Source organism: Bombus vosnesenskii, unplaced genomic scaffold (genome assembly GCF_011952255.1).
Source record: "Bombus vosnesenskii isolate JDL3184/JDL3185 unplaced genomic scaffold, Bvos_JDL3184-5_v1.1 scf7180000013295, whole genome shotgun sequence".
NCBI lineage: Eukaryota > Metazoa > Arthropoda > Insecta > Hymenoptera > Apidae > Bombus > Bombus vosnesenskii.
In genome coordinates, this window is record NW_022882946.1 from 1585456 (window position 1) to 1609471 (window position 24016).

A 24016-nucleotide genomic window follows, 5' to 3' on the forward strand; every position below is an offset into this window, starting at 1 on the left:
CAGAGAGGAAGGGAGCGTGAGAGGGGGAAATTTGAAGCGCATCGCGTATGCATATGCTCGTAAATCCGCGGTAGGTGCGTGCACTTCGGCTTTATGAGTCGTGGCTTGATTGTAAAACCAGCGTTAAATCAGAAGCGCGTGATACTTTCGTGTCGTCGCGAATGGAAACTGAATAATCACGGGCTTACTCGAGTGCCTTCGCGCGACGAATGTCGAACGCGTAGTACGTATTGCGACGAACGGTCGTACAGAATATACACACCGCCGGAAGGTGTTTCTATCGATGCCTTGTTTATTTTGCTGCGCCATCTATATCTTCCAAAGACGCCAGTCGCTCTGCGCAATTAAGAGTGTGCGTTCAAAATCCGCTCGTCTCGCGTACGTTGACGCGTGTTTCGTGTGTTTTACGTGGTTTTATAGATACTCTATTCGTTAGAACATGCATTCGACCGACAAGCAGCTTTTAAGATACGAATATGTGACGCGAAGATAGTTTTACGAAGAAAATCGACATGTGCAGTGTGTATTACGTTTGACAGACGACGATGAGCTTCGTTGTTCTTCTACCGAGCAGTGCTTGGGTAAGTTTTTTTCATTTCGATTGATTTAATCGAGAACGAGAAAAGTATAATATTTCATACTAGTTTTGTCTACTTTCGTACATGACTTTAGACTGCGACAGCTTGCAGGTTACCATAATAAGGTTAGGTTTCGAGTTAAATTAGTATTATCGTATTAGAGGCGCTTGTCATTAAGGAATAATATTGTTTTTTCGATTTTGAAACGCAAACAGTTAACGCTAGTGATTCTAAATTAACGAATTAAACGATGTTTTAAATCGAGTCAGATATTTCATTCTTATATGCCATTACAAATTATAACCTCTTAAATTATCAATCAGTCGTTTTGCGTCGACATTATCGTAATCGTTTGTAATCGATAAATAAATAATCAACGATTTGTATAAATTACAACGAATAAATAGCAACGATCTCATAGAAAAATTGTAAATTGGCAAATCAGCGTGCAATTATTTTATGTCAACGTTATCTTAACTGTTTCTAATCTATGAATAATTAACAAACGATCTATATAAATCATCGTTTTATACGAACGAATAACAACGAGTTAAGGGAAGTAACTAATCTTTCTACATAAACGAAGTACACGAGAAAGCATCAGAATCATGAAAACGTGAATCACGAAAAACTAAAACTAAAAATTGTTTCACGCACTCCGCGGTAATTAAGAAAGGAGAGAAGTGTACATTGCCCGAGGAAACTTCCACGAACATTACTCAACGCGTCTCCTCTTTCATTCTCTTTTCACCGCACTCGCAAATACAGGACTCGTGCACCGGCAAGAAAAGAATGATTAAAGCCCGAACATTTCCTCCGCTTTCGAGACTAACCAAAGAATAGCGTTCTCAAAAGCAGTGTAAGCAATCTCGTCCGTGCCGTAAATTCCGTTCAATTTATCGCGGTGGCCGTGGGCTGGCGCTTTCTAACGCGATACTCGTTGCTCCCGGGGTGTTTCTTATTTTTCACGGGCCGCGACCTTTCCGCCAATAAACAACCAAATTTCCATTACACCGGTGCAAACAACTACGAAAACGGGTAGGAAGGATATAAAGCGCGAAGCGAAAAACCGTGAGCCTGGATAACGGTAAGGCAGAGAGTTCTAATTTCGTTCGCTGGCTCATTGTTCGTTATCATCGCGCACTTCTTCTTCCGGTGGAAAATGCGAGATCGTTCGAACGTCGTGTTTAATGCCGGGGTCCCGGGAGAAAACCGAGAACGTAATTAATCTCGGCTCCACGAGCAGCCGCCGGTCTCGTGCAGTTTCGTGCAGCACCCTGCCGTTACAACTGTAACGATCGTGGCCTGAAACGAGCGCATCCTGCGCTTCACGCCTCCACGAAACAACCGGCAGCTCGAAGCTACCGTTCGCACGGCCCTTTCGTGCACCGTTCTCAACCGAGAAGACCGGATCAGCCCCTCATAAACTGTCCCTCCTTTCTTTCTGCGGCTGATTGTGTCGATAAAAAGAGCTACGACTAATTCTTTCGCTGTGATAAGTAGCTGGTGCTTTCTGAGACGTACGTATTATACGATTCTTCTTCCTTCTTCGTGGTTGTCGAGGTCGCGTGGATCGAACGTACGACGAACAGCGTTATTATGCGTGGTGGAATTGTTCGGTGATCATAGAAATTGTATAATTGTAATCATTCGATGATATTGGAAATTGGACAATTTTAGAAATTAATGTCACTTTCTCTGTTCTCCTGCCGAGTGAGATTGTATTTAAAAGTTCTTGTGGGTAAGGATCTTAGGATTGAGTGCAACCACAAAGCAGCACGATGGATAATGAGAAAGCTTATGTCTGTAACTTTTCTTGGGTTATCTTTATAACTTGGTTTTTTTATGAAACTATTGCATTTAACAGAATTATTCTTTAACGATTTCTATTATATATTTTCTATTCGGTTAAGAAATAATTCGAATATCTTAAAATGATGCTTCAAAGAAATCTTTCACTTATTACAGATCGTAATTTATCGTTCGATATTGAAAATTTGTGAAGTCGCGCGTCTAACTTCCGAAGAATAGAACGATCTAAGTAGGTTAGGTTATCCTATTCTTGTTATCTGCTACACGTTCTACGATTTTGGACTTGAAAGTTTTCTCGAAGAGTTGGTACAGCTGGTACCGCAAATAAAGATTTATCGGACTGATACGGTTATCTAGGCACTTCAGAAGAAAAAGGTGCAAGAACGAATGTCGGGAAAGAATATGTAGGTATAAAAAGAACCAACGGTACCATCTTGCCGGACCAGAACTCGAATCTTTGAATAGTGCAACCTTCCAACTTATTGAGTTATCTGATCCGTCAGCACATTTTGCCTTCGCTTTATTCTCATATGCATTCTGCATTATCGTTCGAATAAATGTGTGATGATACCAAAATTTCTAAAGAACAAAATATTCTTCTTGTGCCAAGAATCTACTATTAGAATATTACAAAAGGACAAGCATGTTTTATTAAAATTATGGCGCACACTTTTTGAAGAGTTTAACCTTAATCACGTACTCGTAAAAACAAAAAGCGTAATCGATCAGTTGGATTTCTAAAAAAACTCAAGCAACATTTACTGATACCACTATAAAATACTACGTACAGTTCTGAATATTATATGAATAAATGTTGCTTGAGCTTTTACTAATACTGCTATAAAATACTCTATACACTTTTGAATACTATACGAATAAAATTTATCATAATTAATTTAACATTGGAGAAGTAGTTAGCTAATATTAATCAAGTTAACTTAATCGAAAAATAATTTCAACCTCATCGTTCTTTTCGATTCAGCTTTCGGTAACTGTCCATCGCACTCGCGTCAAAAGAGTTACAAATACTTAGGATCGAATAATTTGACCATCATACAATTACAGTCCTGTCGAAGCATTTTCCCGTTAATTGTTTACACGCCGCGCGAATACCAAATTAACTTGGCGACAATGTGTGGTTTCCGCGGCGACCGCGATCATAGCAGTCGGACGAGCTCGAATAGATTTCGCTGATGCAATTGTTCGTAGGCACGAAATATATCTATAGAAAATTTGCAGGCTCGTTAACGTTTAATATTGAGAATTATTGGTCTGGCCGGAAACCGATGAATAGGACCCTGCTCATTCATGCTCGCCGTTCGTCGAACACATTGTTGTGTAATTAGTTTTAACTTCGTTAAAGAGCTATACCCGCTGCTTTATTTCCCACGAATTTACCTGCGTAGTAGGTAATTATTGGTAATGAAGGCCGGGAAAACAATGAGTGGCCATAAGGGAATTTTTGTTTTCTCTGATATCTGTTTTTAAATACGCAACTTGAGATTGGACATGATCGATATCTCGCCAATTTTTAATACGTTTTCCCTATATGTATGCTAAGTGGCTTATATATTTTCAAATCTTCAGTGTCAAATACGACTCGATTGATTTCTACGGGGTGGTTGGTAACTGGTGGTACAAGCAGAAAGGGGAAATAAAAATATTTTTTTAAATTTTTCATTCTATATTTTCGACTTCTTCTTTCGCGTAGAATCACCCCCTTTCCGTTTATACCATCAGTTACCAACCACCCTGTATATGTAATATAAATTGATATTAAAAGTTGGAGGATTATAATTTTATCGTATGGGTGAGTACATTACGTAATTATACGTGTTCGTTGTTATCGACTTTTTCATTGTAATAAAATATTCGATAAAAGAGAGGAAACAGTCGTTGCGGTTAAATGATAAGCATACAACTATCAGCTTTCATTTAACAGCACATTTTCCAAAGGTTGAGGCTTTCCTCTTTCATAATAACGTCCCTCTTTACGAATTGAAATCTCACGATGCGTCCGATTCAACGTGGAAACAATAAGCGCTCGAATGCTGTCGATATCATGAAAAGCGAATTGTGATTATTTCACAATGAACGATGTTTCATTCGATTTATGTCATTTTTTTTTCAATTGCACATGGCCGCGCGTACACGTTTCCCCCTGACAGCAAATATTACATGAATAATCAAGTTCGTGAAGTATGATGGGGCTTTTAAAATCGACCGTTTTCGGTCGAATCATGCATGAAACACGTCGAATCGAAAAGAGAGGCGGGTGGGAAAAAAATAGAACGAACGTGACGTTTCTTTAACGCTTATTCTTCATTACTTACGGTGAATTTAACGTGGGTACGCAACAGAGCATTCTGACATAAAAAAAAAAAAGATATAAAAAGTATAAAGAGCGTTTTACACACTTTTTTCGAGTCGTAATTCCTTCGATAAAAATGTATCTGGGTTAAGCACGGAGGACCGTTTTATATCTTTATCCTCCAACGTGCCGTAACATCAGAAATTTTATCACCGATTGTTCTTCTTCGGCTTAATCTGCATAATTAATGTAGTTTCATCTCCTCGCCTTGTAGTCGTATTACATTATGGTGCGTTTTATTTCGATTCAGTTACTTTTTCTCTGTAAAACGAAATAGCGGCAATGACGTGTTAAATAATTTAAACTGTCGCTTTCAAATAAATCCTTTACGTATTCCGTTATACTAAAAGTACGTTAAATTTTGAAATACATATTGCACTTTATGTTTCATTTATTGATAATGACAGTATTGGGGATTGGCGAATTTCATTGAATTACATTTCATTATTTCAATTTTCGATTAAGAGCGATTCAAATATGTCCAATTTATTTCTCATATTTTAATATTTAAAATCTTACTTTCACCGTAAACAAATATGATTTCAATCCTCTAAATAACAATATTCTACGATATATTTATTAAAATTCAGTGATAAAAATCGGAATTTTAAATATCAAAGTAAATTTCAACAACTAAAAATTCGTTTGCGAACGAAACTTTGCAACAACTAGCCAAACACGTTCACTTCCCAAGTATTTCACAAACATGCAGAAAAAAGAACCACGGCAAAACTTTCGCGTACTACAAAAGAGTTTACGTAGGAATAGAAAATGCGATGGTATCAGCTTCTCTGTGAAATGTTCCATAATATATCAATTCGAACTAAGAAGCTCGAGCTCCATTCAGTAATAGTATTTAATCAACATTTTGCGACTCGACGTACAATAGAAAATTATTATGGCAACATTATGCGAGAAGCTATTCGTAGGATAGTACAGAGTCTGGTAATTACCGTTATTTACCTTTTTGCCACGCCGCATCGGTTGTAGTCTGCTCCTTAACGAGGCATGTCACGAGAACACGTTCGATCGCAGGGTTAATTTGGACGCAACGAAACCAAAGCCCGGGGCATTCTACGATTGCATCTCGATACGATCGTTATAGGATGAGCTCTATGTCGGATTTTCGCTTAGCGATATCAGGCCTACCTCCGACGCCATTGATCAGTGGCATCGTTCCAAATTACCCTTTAAACATCCATTCGCCGACGCGGAATTGTTCACTTTTCTCGATCGGTCGATCAGTTTTTACGTGCCGGCATTGCAGACGCGACTGACGTGTAATTTCTCTTGACATTTCGCCCCGATTTCCGGCTGCAACCGTGCCGCGAAAAAAAAAGTAACAACGAGAGTTCGTCCAAGTTCTACTGCATGAAACACAATAGCGCATACTTTCTGTCTCTCCCTCTGTCTTTCTTTCTCTTTCTGCGAAACCCTCTTTCCTCGACAGCACTTTCAATCCGTTTGATTGAACGAAATTCGGATCGACGTGGAGACAGGCTAGAAAAACTCATTTTTGATGCTTGGCTCGAAGAACCGATGGAAGGGAATTTTGGAAAAAAAAAGGCACGCGGATAGTCCCGATGCAAAAATCATGATCGGTCGGCGAGACTTGCAGCAATTTGTTGGACGCATATATGGGACGAGGAACACGAAAACCGTGACGAGAGAATATTTTTGAAAATATTGCCGCTATAGGAAAATGTTATTGGACGGTACTGAAGTGCCTTAAGCGATACATTTTTTGTTTTATTTTAAAATTTAGTTTTCTACGGGTGAAGGTTTTAATGGAAAATTCGAAATCATTGTGGTTTCTGTTATCCGTTGCATAATCTTGTATTTTGCAATTTATAAGATTATCAATTAACGAATCGTTAATGGTGACACATAATTTATATATCAAATTACATTTGTCCTTAGTATTTTTATACTTGATATACGTATAATTTTTATATTCCACTACTGTTGCATATGTCGAAGAAGACTAAACAGTTTTTTATCCATTAGCGCTTCTATCAATACGCGAAAGCTTCATCGAAGTAATTTAAGTGTGTTTAGAACAGTCATCGTTCTTTCGTCCAGTTAAAAGATAATTATGTTTCATAAATTAATCGAATTTCTAGGGCCCTCTAACGATATAAAAATCTCTAACGTCAGCGTAATGTGTATAGCTGCGTGGCAACGATACTTCTTCAAAGCTACTAAAATTTCCGAACATACCGCCGTATATTCTATTTATCAAATACTCTCATTGAAACGTAATGAACGTAGAATTCTTCAATTTTGCAACTAACGTTTCTGACTCGAATTCTTTGAAACTCCAATTTCATCGGTATTTCTAGCGAACGAAGATTATCGATCAATCGTCGCTTTAACACGCTGTTATTTGTTTAATTTTCGTGCAGATCGGTCTCCATAATGCGATATGGGGCGAAACGTTCCAAAGCGTAGTACCTGTAATTTCTACAGTGGGTCGGATAGTGACGGTAATGCATAATGATTATGAGGTATTACGTACGAACATTGTGCGCGCTCTCGTTGGAAGGTCCTTCATCATGTTCGACATGGACACGCCATATTTTCCAATACACAATCTGTGAAAGGAATGAAGCACGTTCGTTGATATATGGTGCCACTCAAGGCGTATAAGCGGCAGTAATTCATGGTATTATCTGATCTGGATGCGTGGCTATGTGAAAGCGGATAGCGCTCGCGCCAGAGTAACAACAAGAGGGTGGCGGAAACCACGTTGAACGTGAAAGGGGTGACGATGATCAGAGAAAAAGAGAGAGGGAGAGAGGGAAGGAAAAGAAAAAGTTAACGAAGAGAAATGATCATCCATGGCGATGGCTTACCAAAGATCGGCACTGTATTGATTTGATCGAAACGGTTTCTCTTTGTTTCACAAGATTATCCCTGAATTGATGTCTTGCGGCACAAGCTCCGATAAAATACGGTTTTCGCGTATAGTATTTTACTCATACAGACTTTTGTTGGTAATCCACTATTGCGTAGATACATTGTGTGCGAAAAATTGTTAGACTTTGTACGTTTGAATGATTTCAAGATTAAAAATAAAGCTTATCCGCGCAGACATATTTGGCGAGCCACTCTTCTTTCCTTTCTTATCTCTTACAAATTAACTTTGAATCTTCTGGCCATTTCTCAGGAAATAAAGTTTGTCTTATAACGATACGTATGAAACAGTAGACGGATATTAAAAAATTCTTTTATTAATATAATACCGAAACCGATTTGTTTAATACCAATACCGATGTAATACTAAGTATAATTTTTTAAACGAGATCTTGATAGAGTTTTTAACATTTTTTAGAAATTTCAGTTTGTTATTTCTACACTTTTGCAAAATATATGTATGCTTAGCGTGTTGTTTCAAGTACGTGTGTTTATGTATATACATCTTTATTTGTTAAAAGATTCTATATAAATGCGTAATACATTCTTAGAGTTCAATCGACAAAATCGCACGATTTTCTCAGCGTCTGACAAATTTCGTCAAATTCTTTCATCCACAAGTACCATTGTCCTCATAATGAAATTCACGACTACTTTCCCTCTGCCATTTATTTCGTACCCGCCCATTCGTTCCATTATTACCGTCGTTGAGGGTTTTTATTCCTTGGTTCTTGCCTCGTCCCCGTTCCTTCGGCACCGGAGTTTATATTTTTCATAATTAATTGGCCAGGCCGGAGACTTCTAAACAATGGTTAAAGTCCCTTCGTGATTTTCGTGATTTTCGCGATTCAAGAAATAATGAGGCGTATTCATCATCTCGCGGAAACGTCGCGGATAAAATGTGTGGTTTGTTACAGTATATAGTTACTCTGTGGCACGAATTCACGAATTTATTCACCCAATTTTCAATTTCATTCATTCTATTTCGTTCAATTAAAAAATTAGAGCGAGATCAAGATTAAAGAGCGAGTCTTTAACGAAACCGTTTTTAGAGGAAACGATATGAATTGTGTCATTAACGGTTATAAAGAGTAATTATATAAAGTACAAGTAAGATACCTTCGTTAAGAGAAATAAAAAAAATGCGAAAGAGAAGTTGAATAAGAAATAATTAATGCACGACTTTTCGTGAAAGGCGGGAAGAATTTAAAATACAGTGTTCGTAAATTTCGGTTACTTTTAAGTAGAACTGTTAAAATTTTCAAGTAAACATTGACAAAGCGATGTAAAATAAAAATGAATGTTTTTGAAAAATCCGCGGTATAAAAGTATTTTTAAAAAGTCTTCTTTTCGAACATTCTCCAACGCAGGTTTTCCAAATAAAAAACGCTTACCATTGGCGCGATCAAATACGAACGTAATATTACGTTTGAAGTTGAAAAAATCTGAAATGGAATCCTTTATCTCCAAATGATACGATATCGTAGTGTATATGCGTATCCTATCGTTCGTTATCTACCTACGATATCGCAATATTTTCATTTGTTCGGAACAGTTTCTACGAGCACGTGTCGGCACATCGAAATGCTATTAAACACAGTTCATACTGATGGAAGAAAGATCGAAGTCGCTGAATGTTAGTGATATATATCATCGTACGCTTTCTCGTTGATACGTGACTGGAAGCAGGGGAAGCTGGCTGGGTTTCTTAAATCACTGAAGCACCGCCAGAGAATAGTAACCGGTATCTTTGCTGGTAGTACCATATTCCGTGCACGATTTACCCGGAATCGGAATGCCTGGTGATCGTGTCCTGCGGTTGAGGACGATTTCTCCAGTGAATGTAAGAGACTAAAGGGGGAGAGAAAAGAGTTGGAGAGGTGACTCGATTTCCATTACTTATAATCATTGATTTAGACAAAATCAGTCGGAGACGTGAAGAGAAACCGGAGTAGTTAACAAAAAAGTTGAAGTATCTCAATGACGTTCTCTATTATTATTATTATTATTTCTGAAATAACGATTCATTTTTTTAGTAATTTACACTTGTAGCTTGGTGATTCCATAAAAAAAGACAGCAAGCGTTGCTTCCGATTATTAATTCAGCGTTAATTTCTACACTTTGGTAAAATTCCAATCGTGTTGCTACAAGTTGATCAAAATACCTGGATACTGACTAACGACAGTATATTACGACAGTGATTTTAAAAATTAATGGAACGTTTATAACTTGCAAGAAATAAGGCATTAGACTTTTGTCTCTAATTTTGTATTTATAACTTGGAATTTCGAAATTTTTATTCGATAATGTTTCTCCTTCGCGCTTGCTGTATTTTACGTTTACTTTCCAATGTTAGGTAGTTTGAAATTAAATGCATTTTAATATTTCATGATATAGATTCTAAGAACGAAATATCTCGAATCATGTTCGACAATGATGGTAGTGGAAACACAGCCATAAATCTCGGCTTCCCGCGTCTGAATACTCTTCGCGTTGTATTCATGCGTCTTTTGTCTGATCAAGCGTCGTCATATATCACTTCCTTGTCCTCTGCTGCACTATATTTTGCTTATCTGAATCGATACATAAAACAAGCACCTTTTTGTTATAAAACAAACACAATGTCTCCTCTTTCTCGATTTTTGTATATAAATATTCCTTCTGCCACATTGTATCAAGAATATTTTTCGAAATGTGGAAAGCTGATTATCTATGACGTGTCTTTATGAAAATATATACGTACCTTGAATTAGGTCAACTGTCAGTTTCTCAAGTATTGTCAAAACTTCTCTTTCGAGTAGATCCATAGAGACAGAATTCTACTTGTTTGCTCAGGCACGACCCTATTCTATTTGTTTTACCAGACACGAACCGATACTACTACTTTCGTGCCCGTTCGTATACGGTGTAATTCTACTTGGCTATCCATGCACGATTCCATTATATTGGTTTAGCTTGGTATTGGAACGCAAACTTTTGCCATAAATACTCGAAGACAAAAATAAATTGTGCCACTCTAAACACGATATTCACGACTCTATTTTCGATCAATGTAAATTTTTACCGAAGTTAATGTCTCGAAGATTCATTCGAAACAAATTATTTCAAAGATCGTTTACTATGAATTATCAAACAGTTACCTGTAACACCTGAAACGTTTGATCAAACTCATCCTACGGTTCGTTGACGCGATTCGAAACACGCTCCTTTGAAAACACGCCTCTTATCTTTCATTTTTCTCGAAAGTTTTAAAACGAGTTCGTCTCGCTCTACCATGTCGTGTAAAACATTACTCGTGTACATAAGGCTTCATTATTGAAACACGAATACGCAGTGACGGGACGTCAAGAAGGCGTCAGGAATAATCACGCCTCGTTGCTCTGGCGAGAAACTTTTCTCGTCCTTGATGCATGCGCGTTGCACGGTTCGGCAGGTGAACAGTCAAAGTGCTAATGCATGACGGAAGAGTTGGAATAAGTATCGATCGGCCGCAGTGGTCGAATAGCAGTTACCGGCGAGCATGGTCAAACAGTAGTAGTAATAGAACCGGTCGTGGTTAGCCAGTAGTAAGAGGGTAGTTGCGGTCAGACAGTTAGTATCAGGTCTCGCTGCGGTTTGTCGTGAATAACAGTTTTAGTTCATCATATTGTATTCTTGCTTTGGAAATGTCAGCGGTTACGAATCGGTTCACGCTGCAACGCTCTGGGGAAAATTAACGTAGGAATACCAATGGGGGGAAAAAAGGAACGTCGAGGAACGTTTCTACGCCTGTAATAAAACTTACGTGTTAATAAAATTTACAGGCCGCCTTCCTGGAAGAAGGTGAAAAGAATAACTAGTGGGAGGGAGGCAGTTATAACGAAGGAAACGAAATATTTACTTGGCAGGCAGTTGCGGTCGAGTTTGTAGAAACCTCGCTATCTTTATCTTTAGGGCGTGTAACGAGATATTTCGCTGTAATTTGTAGAATTCTTTTTTATCCGCATGTGTGCTTGTTCGTTATGTAACGAGATTCTGCGTTGTGTTGTAAAATTACCGTGGATGGTAAAATTAGTTTATTCTTGGAATTAATATTTTAACGAGTTCTAGAAGAGCTTTAATTGAAAGTTTTACGGATTTCTAGATACTTTGGCCGGATTATTGAAGATCATTCATATTTTATCATATTTAGTAAAGAAATTTTATAAAAAATTATAAATAGTAAAATAACTGAGAACGTTGTATGAAATATACAGTTGTTCGCGAAAATAGCGCTACGGAAATTCGAAAATATTTTATACAACACGCACGATATACCTACGTATAAAGATTTTCCACGGTAGGTCTTCATGTACTTTCGTGTACCGCTTTGCTTCGTAGTCGCCTCGTCTAATATTGTGCCGTAGTAACAAATGGAGCCTACAACGAAGTACTGTATTACAAATTACCACAATTACCTTCTTAGGGGGAAAAAACAGCAGCTTACGTGACACTAAAATTCGCGAAGCCACTTTACACGATCTTTTATCGTCCTTCTTTCCCGTCTTCGTAACTGAAAATATTTACAACTTCAAGAAATTGCGTGACTCAGCTTGTTTATCAACCGTAGAAACGTAGAACGTTTTCGAGCCGTCTTAACAATACCTCGCGCAGGTTTCAACCGGTCCGCGTGAAGATGTAAACACGTTCGAGTTTCCGGGTGGGCACGGTAATTTAATCAACTTCTTAACGGCATTCTGGACGTTTTAATATTTCACGGAAAACTATCCAAGTGGAGTTCTCCTTTGCTCGCCCTGGTGAAAGTATGTAAGCGTCGTTTGTCAACAAGTAACGGCTTCGTGGCACGAACCACGGAAGTTAGGCTGGCTTGGCTTGCCGTGCGTTTAAGAGGATGTCAGGTTGAAACAAAGCCGATTAAGCGCTTAAGACCGAATCGGTTGAATGCCTAATTACGCCGTGAATGGCGTTCAAGTAGATTCCTCTCGCTGGCAATGCTACAACTTTCCTCTCTTCCCATCCCTTTTCCTGCCTCTCTCTTTCTCTTCCCCTTCTTTCACTGTCCACCTTGTCTATTGTTCCCCTTGGGCTCTACTTGCTTAGCTTCTTATCGAATACAACTGAAATTCCTGCTTTACCTCGTCCGAATCACTTCGACGTATCGATCTCTTTCTATATAAAGGGAATCTGTATAAAGCTATACAATTAGGATCCTGTCTGTAAATTTTTAATTTAGGAAACGAATTATGTAACCAAAATCGTATTTATTAAATGCCTTCATAATGAATGCAGAATAACTGAAATAGGATTCGAAAATTTAATAACTCCCATACTAGAGTTAACGATAAAGCTGTTCTTTTTTCCATTTTGACCCATAGGCTTGGTAAACCCGTATATATTGGCTTGGCAACTAAGTGATTACGGATTTTGTCGATACCACCCAATGACAAAATCCGTAATCACTTAGTTGCCTACCCAATATATACGAAATTGCTCATAATCTAAACAAACATCTAATACACTGAGGGCAATCTTCGTTCAAATTGCTTACACCATATTGCTCGTGACGATGTGTGCAAAAGTCATTTTCGTTATTATCTTCCCCGGATAGCATGCCACAGCTATCGAAATAATAACAAAACAGCAGCTGAATAACCGCCTCTGATATACATCCGACGATAACCCCTCCAAAGGGACTAAAACCTCCATATAAACACCCTCCTAAATTAGCGCTCAACACATTATTCTGTTGTAACACTTTGAACCGTCACTCTGTTGGATTTATACAATAAAATTTCCATCATCTTATAGTTCAATTTCTTCATCTTATTCGTGAAACGTTCGAACTGCGACGCGAGGAGATCACCGGCGATCTATCGGTTTCGTGATTTCTTGTGTCTTCAACGTGACACTAGCAACGCTATCTCGACAACGCAGCTCGCACTGTCCGACTTCTCGATTCGCACTCTCTGGCTTCTCCACTGACACTGCCTGTTAATTCGTCTTTTTCCCTTAGCATCCCTTTTAGCATCCCTCGTGGCCAGGGTCACGCAGGCCCTTTCCACGAAACTATTCGATCGAAGGACCGAGGACACATTGATGGGCCTGTTGGCACTTGGGCTTTCTCGCGACATGGTTTATGGTTCACCCGATATCTCTTAGGCCTTTCGTACACGATACTACAATATAATTTTATTTAAAAACTTTAATATGGTGAAAATTAGTTGTCAAATAGCCGCTGATTTATACATTTCTTTTAGAGATAAACGTAACATATAGTTTTACTCCGGTATACGGTTTTGTATAGATTTTGTACTGGCAAACCTGATTACTTCCGATCTGTGAAATCGATAATGAACATTAGATCAGTCCGAGACGCGTTATAGTTCATATTGCGATAGCTGCGTAATAGCTTGTCTTGTTTTACGAGACTATGTATGGAGGACGTGATCGATCACGTTTGTCATTTCGAGTGTGATTTCCATTGTTTTGCGGATAATTGGTCGTTGTACCGAATTGCCATAATATCCTGGTATATATACATATATATGTACAATATATATATAGACTTTATAATGTATGAATTCTGTGTACATACAGAACTTCGTATTGTATGACGTAATATGATTCTATATGGTGGCGATTTTACCTTTCAATTTGGTATGATTTAATATTGAATTACTCTTTACTAGTGAGTTCAATAATATCCATGCAATTTCCAGTTTCTCCATATTCTAGATTTGTAATCTTGTATAATATCGTTTAATAAAACTTAACCTGTGATAGATAATATTTCAGTAATGTTTGAGCGTTTTGTTTGAAGATTTCCTTTTGATTTTATTCTTAATTTGTTCGAGACCTATGACTTGGACGTTGAATCTGCTGGTACTTCTTTGCAGAGCACTTAAGGTTGAGTTATTTACAAAGATTTATCGAACTTCTAGCGTCGATAAATCGTGGATATTCGTGGAAAATTATATTTTTTAGAGAAATGGAACATAAACGAAGAATTGTTCCTAGGTAAATATTAAAATGACTAATTTACTTTGTGTATTTTGTATACTTCTACATATTTTGGGAATTTCACACATTTAAAGTCTAGTCACAGTCTAACGATCAGTCAATCTACCGATTGTAACTATAAAAGTCGCTAGGTTGGACACATTATTTGTGGAATGAAGTATCTAGTGCGTAAGATAGTCAAACTTCTAGAATCTTCGCTTCGGTGTGCGGGTTCTTCCGTTTCTGAAGGAAAATGCAGTGTATCGATCGATCTCTGATGAATCTACACGTACAGTTACGGTACAACATAGTTGTAATACTAACGAAATACCAGATTGCATTGTCTTGAACGTCGCGGGAGTCTCGAGTTTAAAAATTCTGCAATGCCCGGCCGTAAAAGCCTCGAATCTAATAAAATACTCATTTATCCTAAAATGAATCGATTCGTAGAAATTCAAATTATAATTTCAGAAACCATTCGGTCCGATTCTTCAAAATCTTTTTCGAAATTTTCTTATAAAATAAACAGCTTCGTATCGCTGATTGTGAAACGTTTAACTATGAAAAACTGTCGATCGTATTGAGCGATTCCCTGGTATTTAAACACTAACAATGTAAATTTCATTCGTTCCATCGAGATGGAGGTCCATTTAGCGATCCACGGGGAAACCGAATCCGTGTAAACAATCAAGTGAAACCAAAGGAAGCGGAGAATCTGGAGCAGTGTAGCGCTTCGCACAACAAGACCGGAGACTCGTGCGTCACAGCTAGGAAGCCCTTTAAGTGCAAACAGGAAGATCCTAAATATGCAACCCTCATACCCTTTATGGTGCGAGCGCCAGTGCATTCTCGCGCCTTGTGAAACGAGATTGCGTCTCGGAAATGTTTCGGAATGTTGGTTGGTCTTCGTTTGCTAAATACATATGGACGCCGGAAATAAGGGTATCCGTTTGCGAATACATGGCTGGGTATCGTTGTATCCTCAAGAATCTACTGCCCCAGAAGAACATTTATTCATGGAATGATATTTTATGTTCAAAGCGATCCGCTTGATCTACAACTGGATCTCCTTCGTTGCAACGACGAAAATAGTCGTGTTAACTGTGCAAACGTGCTTTCGATTTATATGCTAATAAACACCACATACATAATTATAGCTGTAACATCGTTGGTCGTAGGCTCGCTCGATCGACCACTGTGAATATGATTGGAAACATTCTTTCAAGTTTTCACGATCGTCCTTATTCGTATTTTGTAGTTTCTTGGACCCTCTGTTTCTCTGCTACGTATTTGTTATTTTATTTGTTAAATCACTGTGTCGTGAAAATTAATCTGATATAACTATTTTCTTTAATGACGTAAGAAGCATATTTGTTTATTCAACTCCTTTTACGATTGGAAGTACAAGGAAAGTATAAGGAAATAAAAGTATTCTACTTGGCTTGAAATATCGTTTTAAATTTCAAACAAGGCTTCTTCGACCGTTCCACGAAGAAATATATTTTGAACTGTGTGAATCGTGTAAAATGTGAATTATAAACAAAGCGATAAGAATACGTGATTCAAGTAATTTGACGTTGGAATCTTTTACGGATAAATACCCGAAAGACTTTTGGTGCACGAGACCGAAGGTTCCTTCGTTCGGTGACTATTATCGATTATCGATTTCGATCTAAGGACTTCAGCGAGACGCACGAGCCGAGTCAGTCCGCAACCAGCCGCCAGCTGATTCGACTAGGATCGAGGAACGAAGTGCAGTTTCAAAGAACAGTTGCACAGAGCCACTTAACATTTTATTAATTCATATAAAGTAGTTCACTGTATAGTTTTGCCTTGTCGCGTGTTCACTTGATACGGACTTTTATTGGATCATAATATAATAAAGACATTCAAGGCTTGGCTTGCATCGGTATAATCTTAAATGCCTGGAATATCCGGCCAACATCGAAACTTACTTGGAAACCTACTTTCTTACGAGTTAGGAAATTATCGAGCGAATTGATTTTGAAGAATTGACAACAAGTTGAAGATCGATGTGAAACGCGAGGTGTGCTGAATAACACAATTTAAGGAGTTCAGGTTGGAAAGGAAATTAGGATTTATACAATAACGTTAAATATCATAAAGGTTAATCCTTGATATTATCCATTTAAAATTCAGAATCCTTCTTAATACTCTTAAATTTTGCGCTTGCATATCTGCGAATTTTTAAACTCTTTTCAAGTTGTATTAAGCACTAATATTTATGCAGTAACTACTAAAAGTTCCCGGCCAGAATGTGGCTCTACTTCAGCTTAAATTATGCAAAACCTGCAAAACTCTTTGCGATATTTTATAAGATTACACCAGTGTGATAGATTTTCATTTTTAGAAATTCTTTATCTCAACGATATAGTGAAATTATACTTCGCGCAGCCACTCTACCGTAACGTTACTTTCATTCTTTCATTATATATCAACATATAATACAGAAGTTTATCAATGTAATAGCAACACTTTCGTTACTATATTCTATTAGACGAACTCACCATTTATCTCCATAGAACTTTGGCATCTCAGATTGAAATAACAATTCTCCACTTCGAATCTGCGCCACATATTACACCGCTTCGTAGCAAGATCAGTTGGATCAAGATCGTCCATCGACGTCTCATAAAATTCGCAGTAAAATCTGCGTACGAACGTGCAACTGACACTTCCGAGTTCTTTGGTTGATCCAGAGCCAAGGAGATGACAGGATACGCCTCCAGGCGAGCAGGATCCTTGACACCTGGAACGAGGCCAATCTCCGGTCCGCCAGAAGCGTCGAACTTATGCCGTCGGCAGAGTTTCAAAATTATTACTCGACCGCGTCAGCAGCTACCGTGTTTGTTTTCGTCCTGATGCTGGTACCCTGTCTCACCTATTTTCCATCCTCGTTCGTTCTTCGCCCTCAATTTTCTCTTTCAGTCGCCTGTCGCGCTTTCTTTCTTGGTCTTTAGGCTGTTTCATCTTTCTTCGCGTTTCTTCGTCACTGGAATCGAAGCGTTTGCGACGAAAAGCGGCAATTTAAATATTTAAGTTATATTTGTTGAAAGAGAAAGAAACTACCTATAGATTTCACGCAAGGATCACAGAAGACAAAACTGATCGTCTGATTTTAATATCACTTTATGGTTAAGTAGAAGAATTTTAACACTAAATGTATAAGAAGATAAGATTGAAAACGAAGACACCTGTTATATTCAGAGATGACAAATTTCTCAAAATAATTGAGAAGTTAAGTTGATGATGAAGTTTTGTAGAAGCCAAGGACGCGATTACTGAGACAAACGATATTTTCCAAATTTTTGAAGGGAATGAAAAAACGCGTTTAGTTAATGAATAAAACAAGCAATTGCGGTAACGTGGAATCGATCGACAACGTATTGAAGTCTCTTCCCTATAAAAAATAGAAAGTTTGATTTATGTCCTTCTCTTATAGCGTTTAACAGTGGCAAATGACTTGATTTTGGAGCGATGGTCGATCTTCAGTTGATTTTATTGCATTTTGAGTTGCTTCTTGCAACACCACCTACTTCGATCGTGCACGACGAGCATTTCCACTGCAGTAGATAAAGTATTCGATGATCAATGGTCATGGAAGAAAACGCGTGGTATAGAGAGTTGGGAAGTTTCACAGGGTACTTTCATTAGAAGCGAAACACGTGGCGCGAGGAACACCGGCGACACAGCAAGAAAAGCAGCGAGCAAGAGAGAAATTGTACACCGGTTGCGGTGAATGGACGAAGCAGAGCGAATAGATGTATGGAGTGTTTTCTACAATCCGATTATCTTGGTCGACTTAAGCGGATTTCCGTGAAAACTTCGCCACGGCTGCGCCGTCAAATCCTCTGTAGTTATAAACGGGAAGACTGCTGCGCCCATTGTTTTCCGATTTCTCGAGTGGTCAGCTGATGGTAGGGTATTGACAGAAACAACTAGATGAATCGCATACCGAAGATAAGGTTTTGTATTTATGTCGAGAGAGATTTTACTGGAACGTAAGCGCATATCGTTTCGCTGATACTTAATTTGTTGCTCGTTTATTGTAAAATCCAGTGATAATGCCTGCCAATAACAATGGTGAATCTTTAATGGACTTTGAAGGTATAATAAACTTTAATAACACGTAAACGTAATTGTCTAATTACAATCATGGCTTACTGTTTTCTACGATGCTTCATTACGAGTTCCGGTCGGAATTAGTAGCGACTTTGTCTTTAGTATCTTGTTGGAGAATTCTATTGAACGTTGGTCGCTATCATCGCGAATTGTTTGCTATAGGAATTATGAGGTATTATATTTTCAAAACATCCATAAAAAGATCTTTTTAATAAATCAACATTTAAAACATAAAAACATTTCTAATAATCCATCTTATCTTTGTGTATTTCTCTGTATTCTTATTTGTAATGTATAATATAGATAATATTGATAGAAGGAAATGTAATTTATACGTTTTTATATTCTTAAGATATAAAATTAATTATCACATAACATCTAAAATCATTATCGAAGCACGTTTTAATTCAGCCCGTTTCCGTATTTTCAGGTTGAACTACTTGATGTCGGGATTAACGCCAAGCTGGTATCACGCGACGAATATTGCCCTGCACGCCATTGCATGCGTTTTGGTCACAAGGGTGAGCCTAGCGGTGGCATCACTGCGTCCAGGATTTGCTGCCTTGACAGGCTTGCTGTTTGCTGCTCATCCTGTACACACTGAAGCGGTAAGTAATAGCTTCAAATAGACACGATGAAAGCTTACAACTATCACGTGCTGAATCCTGAAGAAACGAAATCGCCTGAACACTTTGCGTATTTTTCTTTCTTCCGAGGATATTAATATAAAATAACAAGCGATCGTATAAACAGAGAAAACAGTTTGCACGATTTATCTTTATAGTAGAAGAACGAATTTCAAAAATATATCGTTAAGAATAATTGCAAAATTATCTAATCCAACGTTAGAAAAATATATTGGTATAAAAAATTGTGCAAACTAACTGTGAATTTTTGAAAAAGTAATAATCTCATAGATCGGATAATGCGAGGGAAAGCAGTTTTATTAACCGTGAAACATATGACGTGAAATATATTCTACGAAGACCCAGGAGAATCTGGTACATCAGTAACAGTGTCCTAATTATAATGCTGTTCCTAGTTTTATCATTGTCAGCTTCGCAGTGTGCAATAATTCGAAGAGATTAACGTAAAAACTAATTTAAAATTTTCCCCTAGTTTAGAACTTGTCTTAAGCCGCTTAGGGATACGAAAGTGATTGGCAGCAAGTCCTCTTGTACTTCTCGTTGTATCTTGCGCATGATGCACAACAACAATAAACGTCAGTGATAATGTTTGTGTACGTAATCTACTTCGGTTAAGCGCATAATAGCGATATTGTTCTCATTATTATCTTCGATTATCTGTTATTTCAGAGGATGTACGTTTAAAAACGACGTGTGAAGAGTGCACGCTATTCTATGGAACGCTATTGACAATGATCAACGATCCTTTCGCATATGATTTTCGATCCAATTGTGTCTTTCTAAAATATCTCCAAAATTCTTACTAATATGTACGATTACGCCTTTCGATCTTATGTTACATATTTTTTGAAAACATTATAGATCTTCTATGTTTGTTAAAATGAAAATAAGAATAAAACATGAAATTGGAAGACGTCAACGAGGTAAAATATTGTCTACAGAACATTTGCAATTTTTCTAATGAAATCGAAGAATCATAATTTACAAGCGAAAACGGGAAACAAACATCGATCAAGTTTTTCTGCAGAGGCTTTGTTACAAAGTTGTAAGCAAATATCGAGCGGATATTGAAACACGATTCTATTGTATAGCATTGTATTGTATAGTAACAGATGCCGCGTTTCTACGTAACAAAACTTTCTACAATATCTTTTTCGAATTTTCAAATTATAAATTTACTTCTGTCGTTTGACCAGATCTGAAACCATTGAGCATAAACCGTACATATATGAAAATTACTATTTCTTTCTTTTCAATCTAACTGCATCCTATTCGCAAGTTTGCCACGAATGTTTCTTCTAGCGCATGTTATTGATTATTCGAAAGCAAAATGATCACTAGTCACGAGTCTATTTTTCACTTGTCGCGATCAAGATCTGCGTAGCAATAATTTCAAATGCAACGTTTAAATTTGCATTTTATAAACGTCAAAACTCCCAATTACCAGGGGAAACTTGTACGAAAAAGAAAAAGAAACACAGAAATTAACGCACTGTTATTTGAAGTAATGAAACTCACGCAGAAGCCGCGATAAGAAACGTCGTTCGTTGTTCGTTAAAAGTTTCTTACGAATGGTCATTAACGTAAGACGCAGGCTTTCGAGTGAAAATTACCGCCTGTGCGGCATATTGATTTTCAAGGCTGAATTGTCTATGCTCCAGTCCGTTTGCTGGTCACGCACTGTTCTGCACCCCGTTATATCACATGCGTGCACATATTGTCGCATGTGTGACGAGTCGCGTGTGAACAACGACCCTTTGTCGTCCGTGCTGTTATCGCGATGTTATGGTCGTATCACGTTCTCGGATAAAGAAATCGGACATAGACGCGTAACTTGCGATGCCGTTAAATTGTACCGCCGTGCTGATTGGCTTCAAGATAAGGTTAATCGCGCCGTTTCAAATTCGTGAGTGACTTTATGGGTCTTGTCTAATGCGCCACCAATGTCATTTCGGACGTGAAAAATGTGAAAGTGACGCGAAAAGTCGTGTAAAATTGTTTATTGAATCGGTTAACAGTTCGGACATAAGTATTGAAAATACCCATTGGAGATTCACAGAATTGGATCTACGTTAATTCTCCGATGTGAAGAGAAAGCAAGGTAAAAACGACGGAGAGAAAGGACGAGGCATTTGAAGAAACGGTGCATTGAAATATTTAAATAATTCGTCGGATGATCAATGAAAATATTATTTAATAAGTATCTTCCGCGCTAATTAGAACGAAAATCCACGTTTTAAGAGATAAACTGGTATCCATCGCGCTCATAATTGAACATCCTCGTCGTAATGATCTATAGTGGAGGAAGATACAGTGGTCGAACGACAAATCTCGAAAGCAAACATTCTATTCGGTGGCAGAAGGGGGTGGGTTGATCGCTGATAATGCCACCGGCGATATTTTGCTTTCTATGCTATCCAATCGGAATTACAGCTGCCATCGGTTCTATTCGATTCGCTCGGTAAGCCTCATCATATTGCTATTCAGCCGCTATTCCGACAACAGACGCGGAATCCCTTTGTTTGTCCTTGTAGGCGTTGTTTACCAAAATCATTAAATCCGGTCCTGGATTGAATCCTTGATCGAACAACGCCGTGGGTGAGCGTTAATCAAGTTGTACGAGCAAGCCATCGAAAGGCCTGGCTTGCCAAAGACACGGAGTCTTTTGATCGTGCTTGAACGATCGTTTATCGCGGCGTGAAATGGCATCAGGCGTTCTTTGTGCAGATTTCCGTCGGTTCCGCTGGAATCGTGACACGTCATTTCGCGACTCGTGCGTCACGATTCATCTCTTCGCGTGTTATTCACGCATACATGTGGAAGCGTGTGGCGCGCGCACGCGTCAATGACGGGGACAACGAGACGTGTCCTCCTTGTCAAATCAGTTTGCGCGGTCCGTCCGCTGTTTGCCGAAATGATCAAGCGGTGAAAGCACGGCCGGTTTCTGGCTGTCGGATCAAGCCCTCGACCGAACGTTGAAAGGTAGCGCGTTAATTAAGTACAACAGCACCGAAGCGGCTGTTTCCAGTGTAAACCCTGACGAACAAAGGATGAACCGGTACGGAAGAGGGACGAGAGAGCCGGCTATGAAGAGGGTCACCGACCGTTCCTGGACTTGGTCGCGCGTTCAGGCTATGCGCGAATTTCCGCGATCGATCGATTATCACGCCTGTCGGTTCTGCTATATAGGTCAACCTTTCGGGTCTGCTCCCACTTGGTGAATTGATTGCTAAAGTACCTGGAAGGAAACTGACTGAACGTATCGACGCGGAAGCGAGTCTGTTCCGTTTCCTACGAATACTTCGCGGAGTCCAACTGTCTGCTGTTTGAGCTAGTACGCTTCTCCGCAGGAAATATTAAGTCCTACCGAATCGGTACAATTTCTGCGCCTGACATATTCTAGTTTACCCTAGTACCGACTTTATTACATTTTTCCGACACGCAAGCATTTGAAATTTATAATTTCTAAAATTTTATTTTAGAAGGAATTCTAGTCGAGGGATATGTTCTTCGAAATATTGTTCGAAATCTAATTGTCGCGAGGCTGATCGTATTCTGAATCTTATACGTCGGATATCCTTTTATTCGGTTTAATTCATACAGTCTATTTTAGTTATCCGTCGCGAAGTTATTTGAGTTACCACGTGATAGCAGATTACGAGATACACTCATCTTAGAAGATCCCAGCTTATCCACGCTTTCCTTAAGTGGATCCCGTTGTTAGTCGTACAACGTTCCGTCCATTCCTGTACCAATATCTTAGCTTATATACCTAAGTCACGCGGTCTTGGTTCAAAGCATGACTCTCAATCGCGTAACAGTTTCTTGCACGAATTCCTCCCTTTTCTCAGCCGTTTCTCCCCTCGTGTAGTTTTTCCACATGTGTGAATCCCAATTTGACTGGATATAGCGTTTGTCTGCTGAATCGAACTTATCTTTAGAACGATTGTTTCGCGTGTTGTGGAATGCACACGAGTAGAACAGCGAAGTTTTATCACGAAGCAAATTTTATCGACATATCTTATTTAACAGCAAATTGAATTGCTATTTACGAACCAGACATCCAGACGGATATTGTACGTTGTTAATTGTTAAAGCTATTTCTCGAATGAATAACCAAAATGAAATCCACCTAGGAGATTGAATAAATAATTACGAAAGTTATAAAAAGCTAACTTATAATGTCAGATCGCGATCGAAAAGATTACATTTTAAACATTCACTAAGATATATTTACAGGTCTTCGTTACGTTTACTTAATTATAACGTCGTATGTACGTTTCTAAAGTATGAAATATTTGTCCACCGATGAAACGTTAATTACGTTTGCGTAACTGAGGAAAACTAAAATTAGATTGGAAGGAAACTCGAAATATTTCCCTAATTGCCAAACGTACGTGGCTCTTCAGCTTTCAGTCAGCGTTTGTAATCAAAGGCACATCTCTGATTTGTGTCTGGCAGAGCATAAGAGACCGTCCTACACATATAAGGTGTCTTCGCCTCAGGAGTTTCGTATTGACGATAAACACTGGCTATTAAAGCCGGCACCATCGATCGATGTACTTCCTTT

The 24016-nt window shown here is 38.4% G+C and overlaps 1 protein-coding gene across 4 annotated transcripts in view; it reads left to right on the forward strand.

The window, feature by feature from the left end:
- LOC117233465 (protein O-mannosyl-transferase TMTC1-like) overlaps nt 1-24016 on the forward strand; it is a 274021-nt gene that overhangs the window by 102201 nt on the left and 147804 nt on the right. For 3 of the 4 annotated variants that reach the window (XM_033493803.1, XM_033493806.1, XM_033493804.1), the window contains exon 2: nt 19230-19407. In XM_033493803.1, the coding sequence (XP_033349694.1) occupies nt 19230-19407 (178 nt within the window). Of the gene's footprint in view, nt 1-89; nt 582-19229; nt 19408-24016 lie in introns of those variants that run through there. The other variant, XM_033493805.1, reaches the window with a different exon arrangement.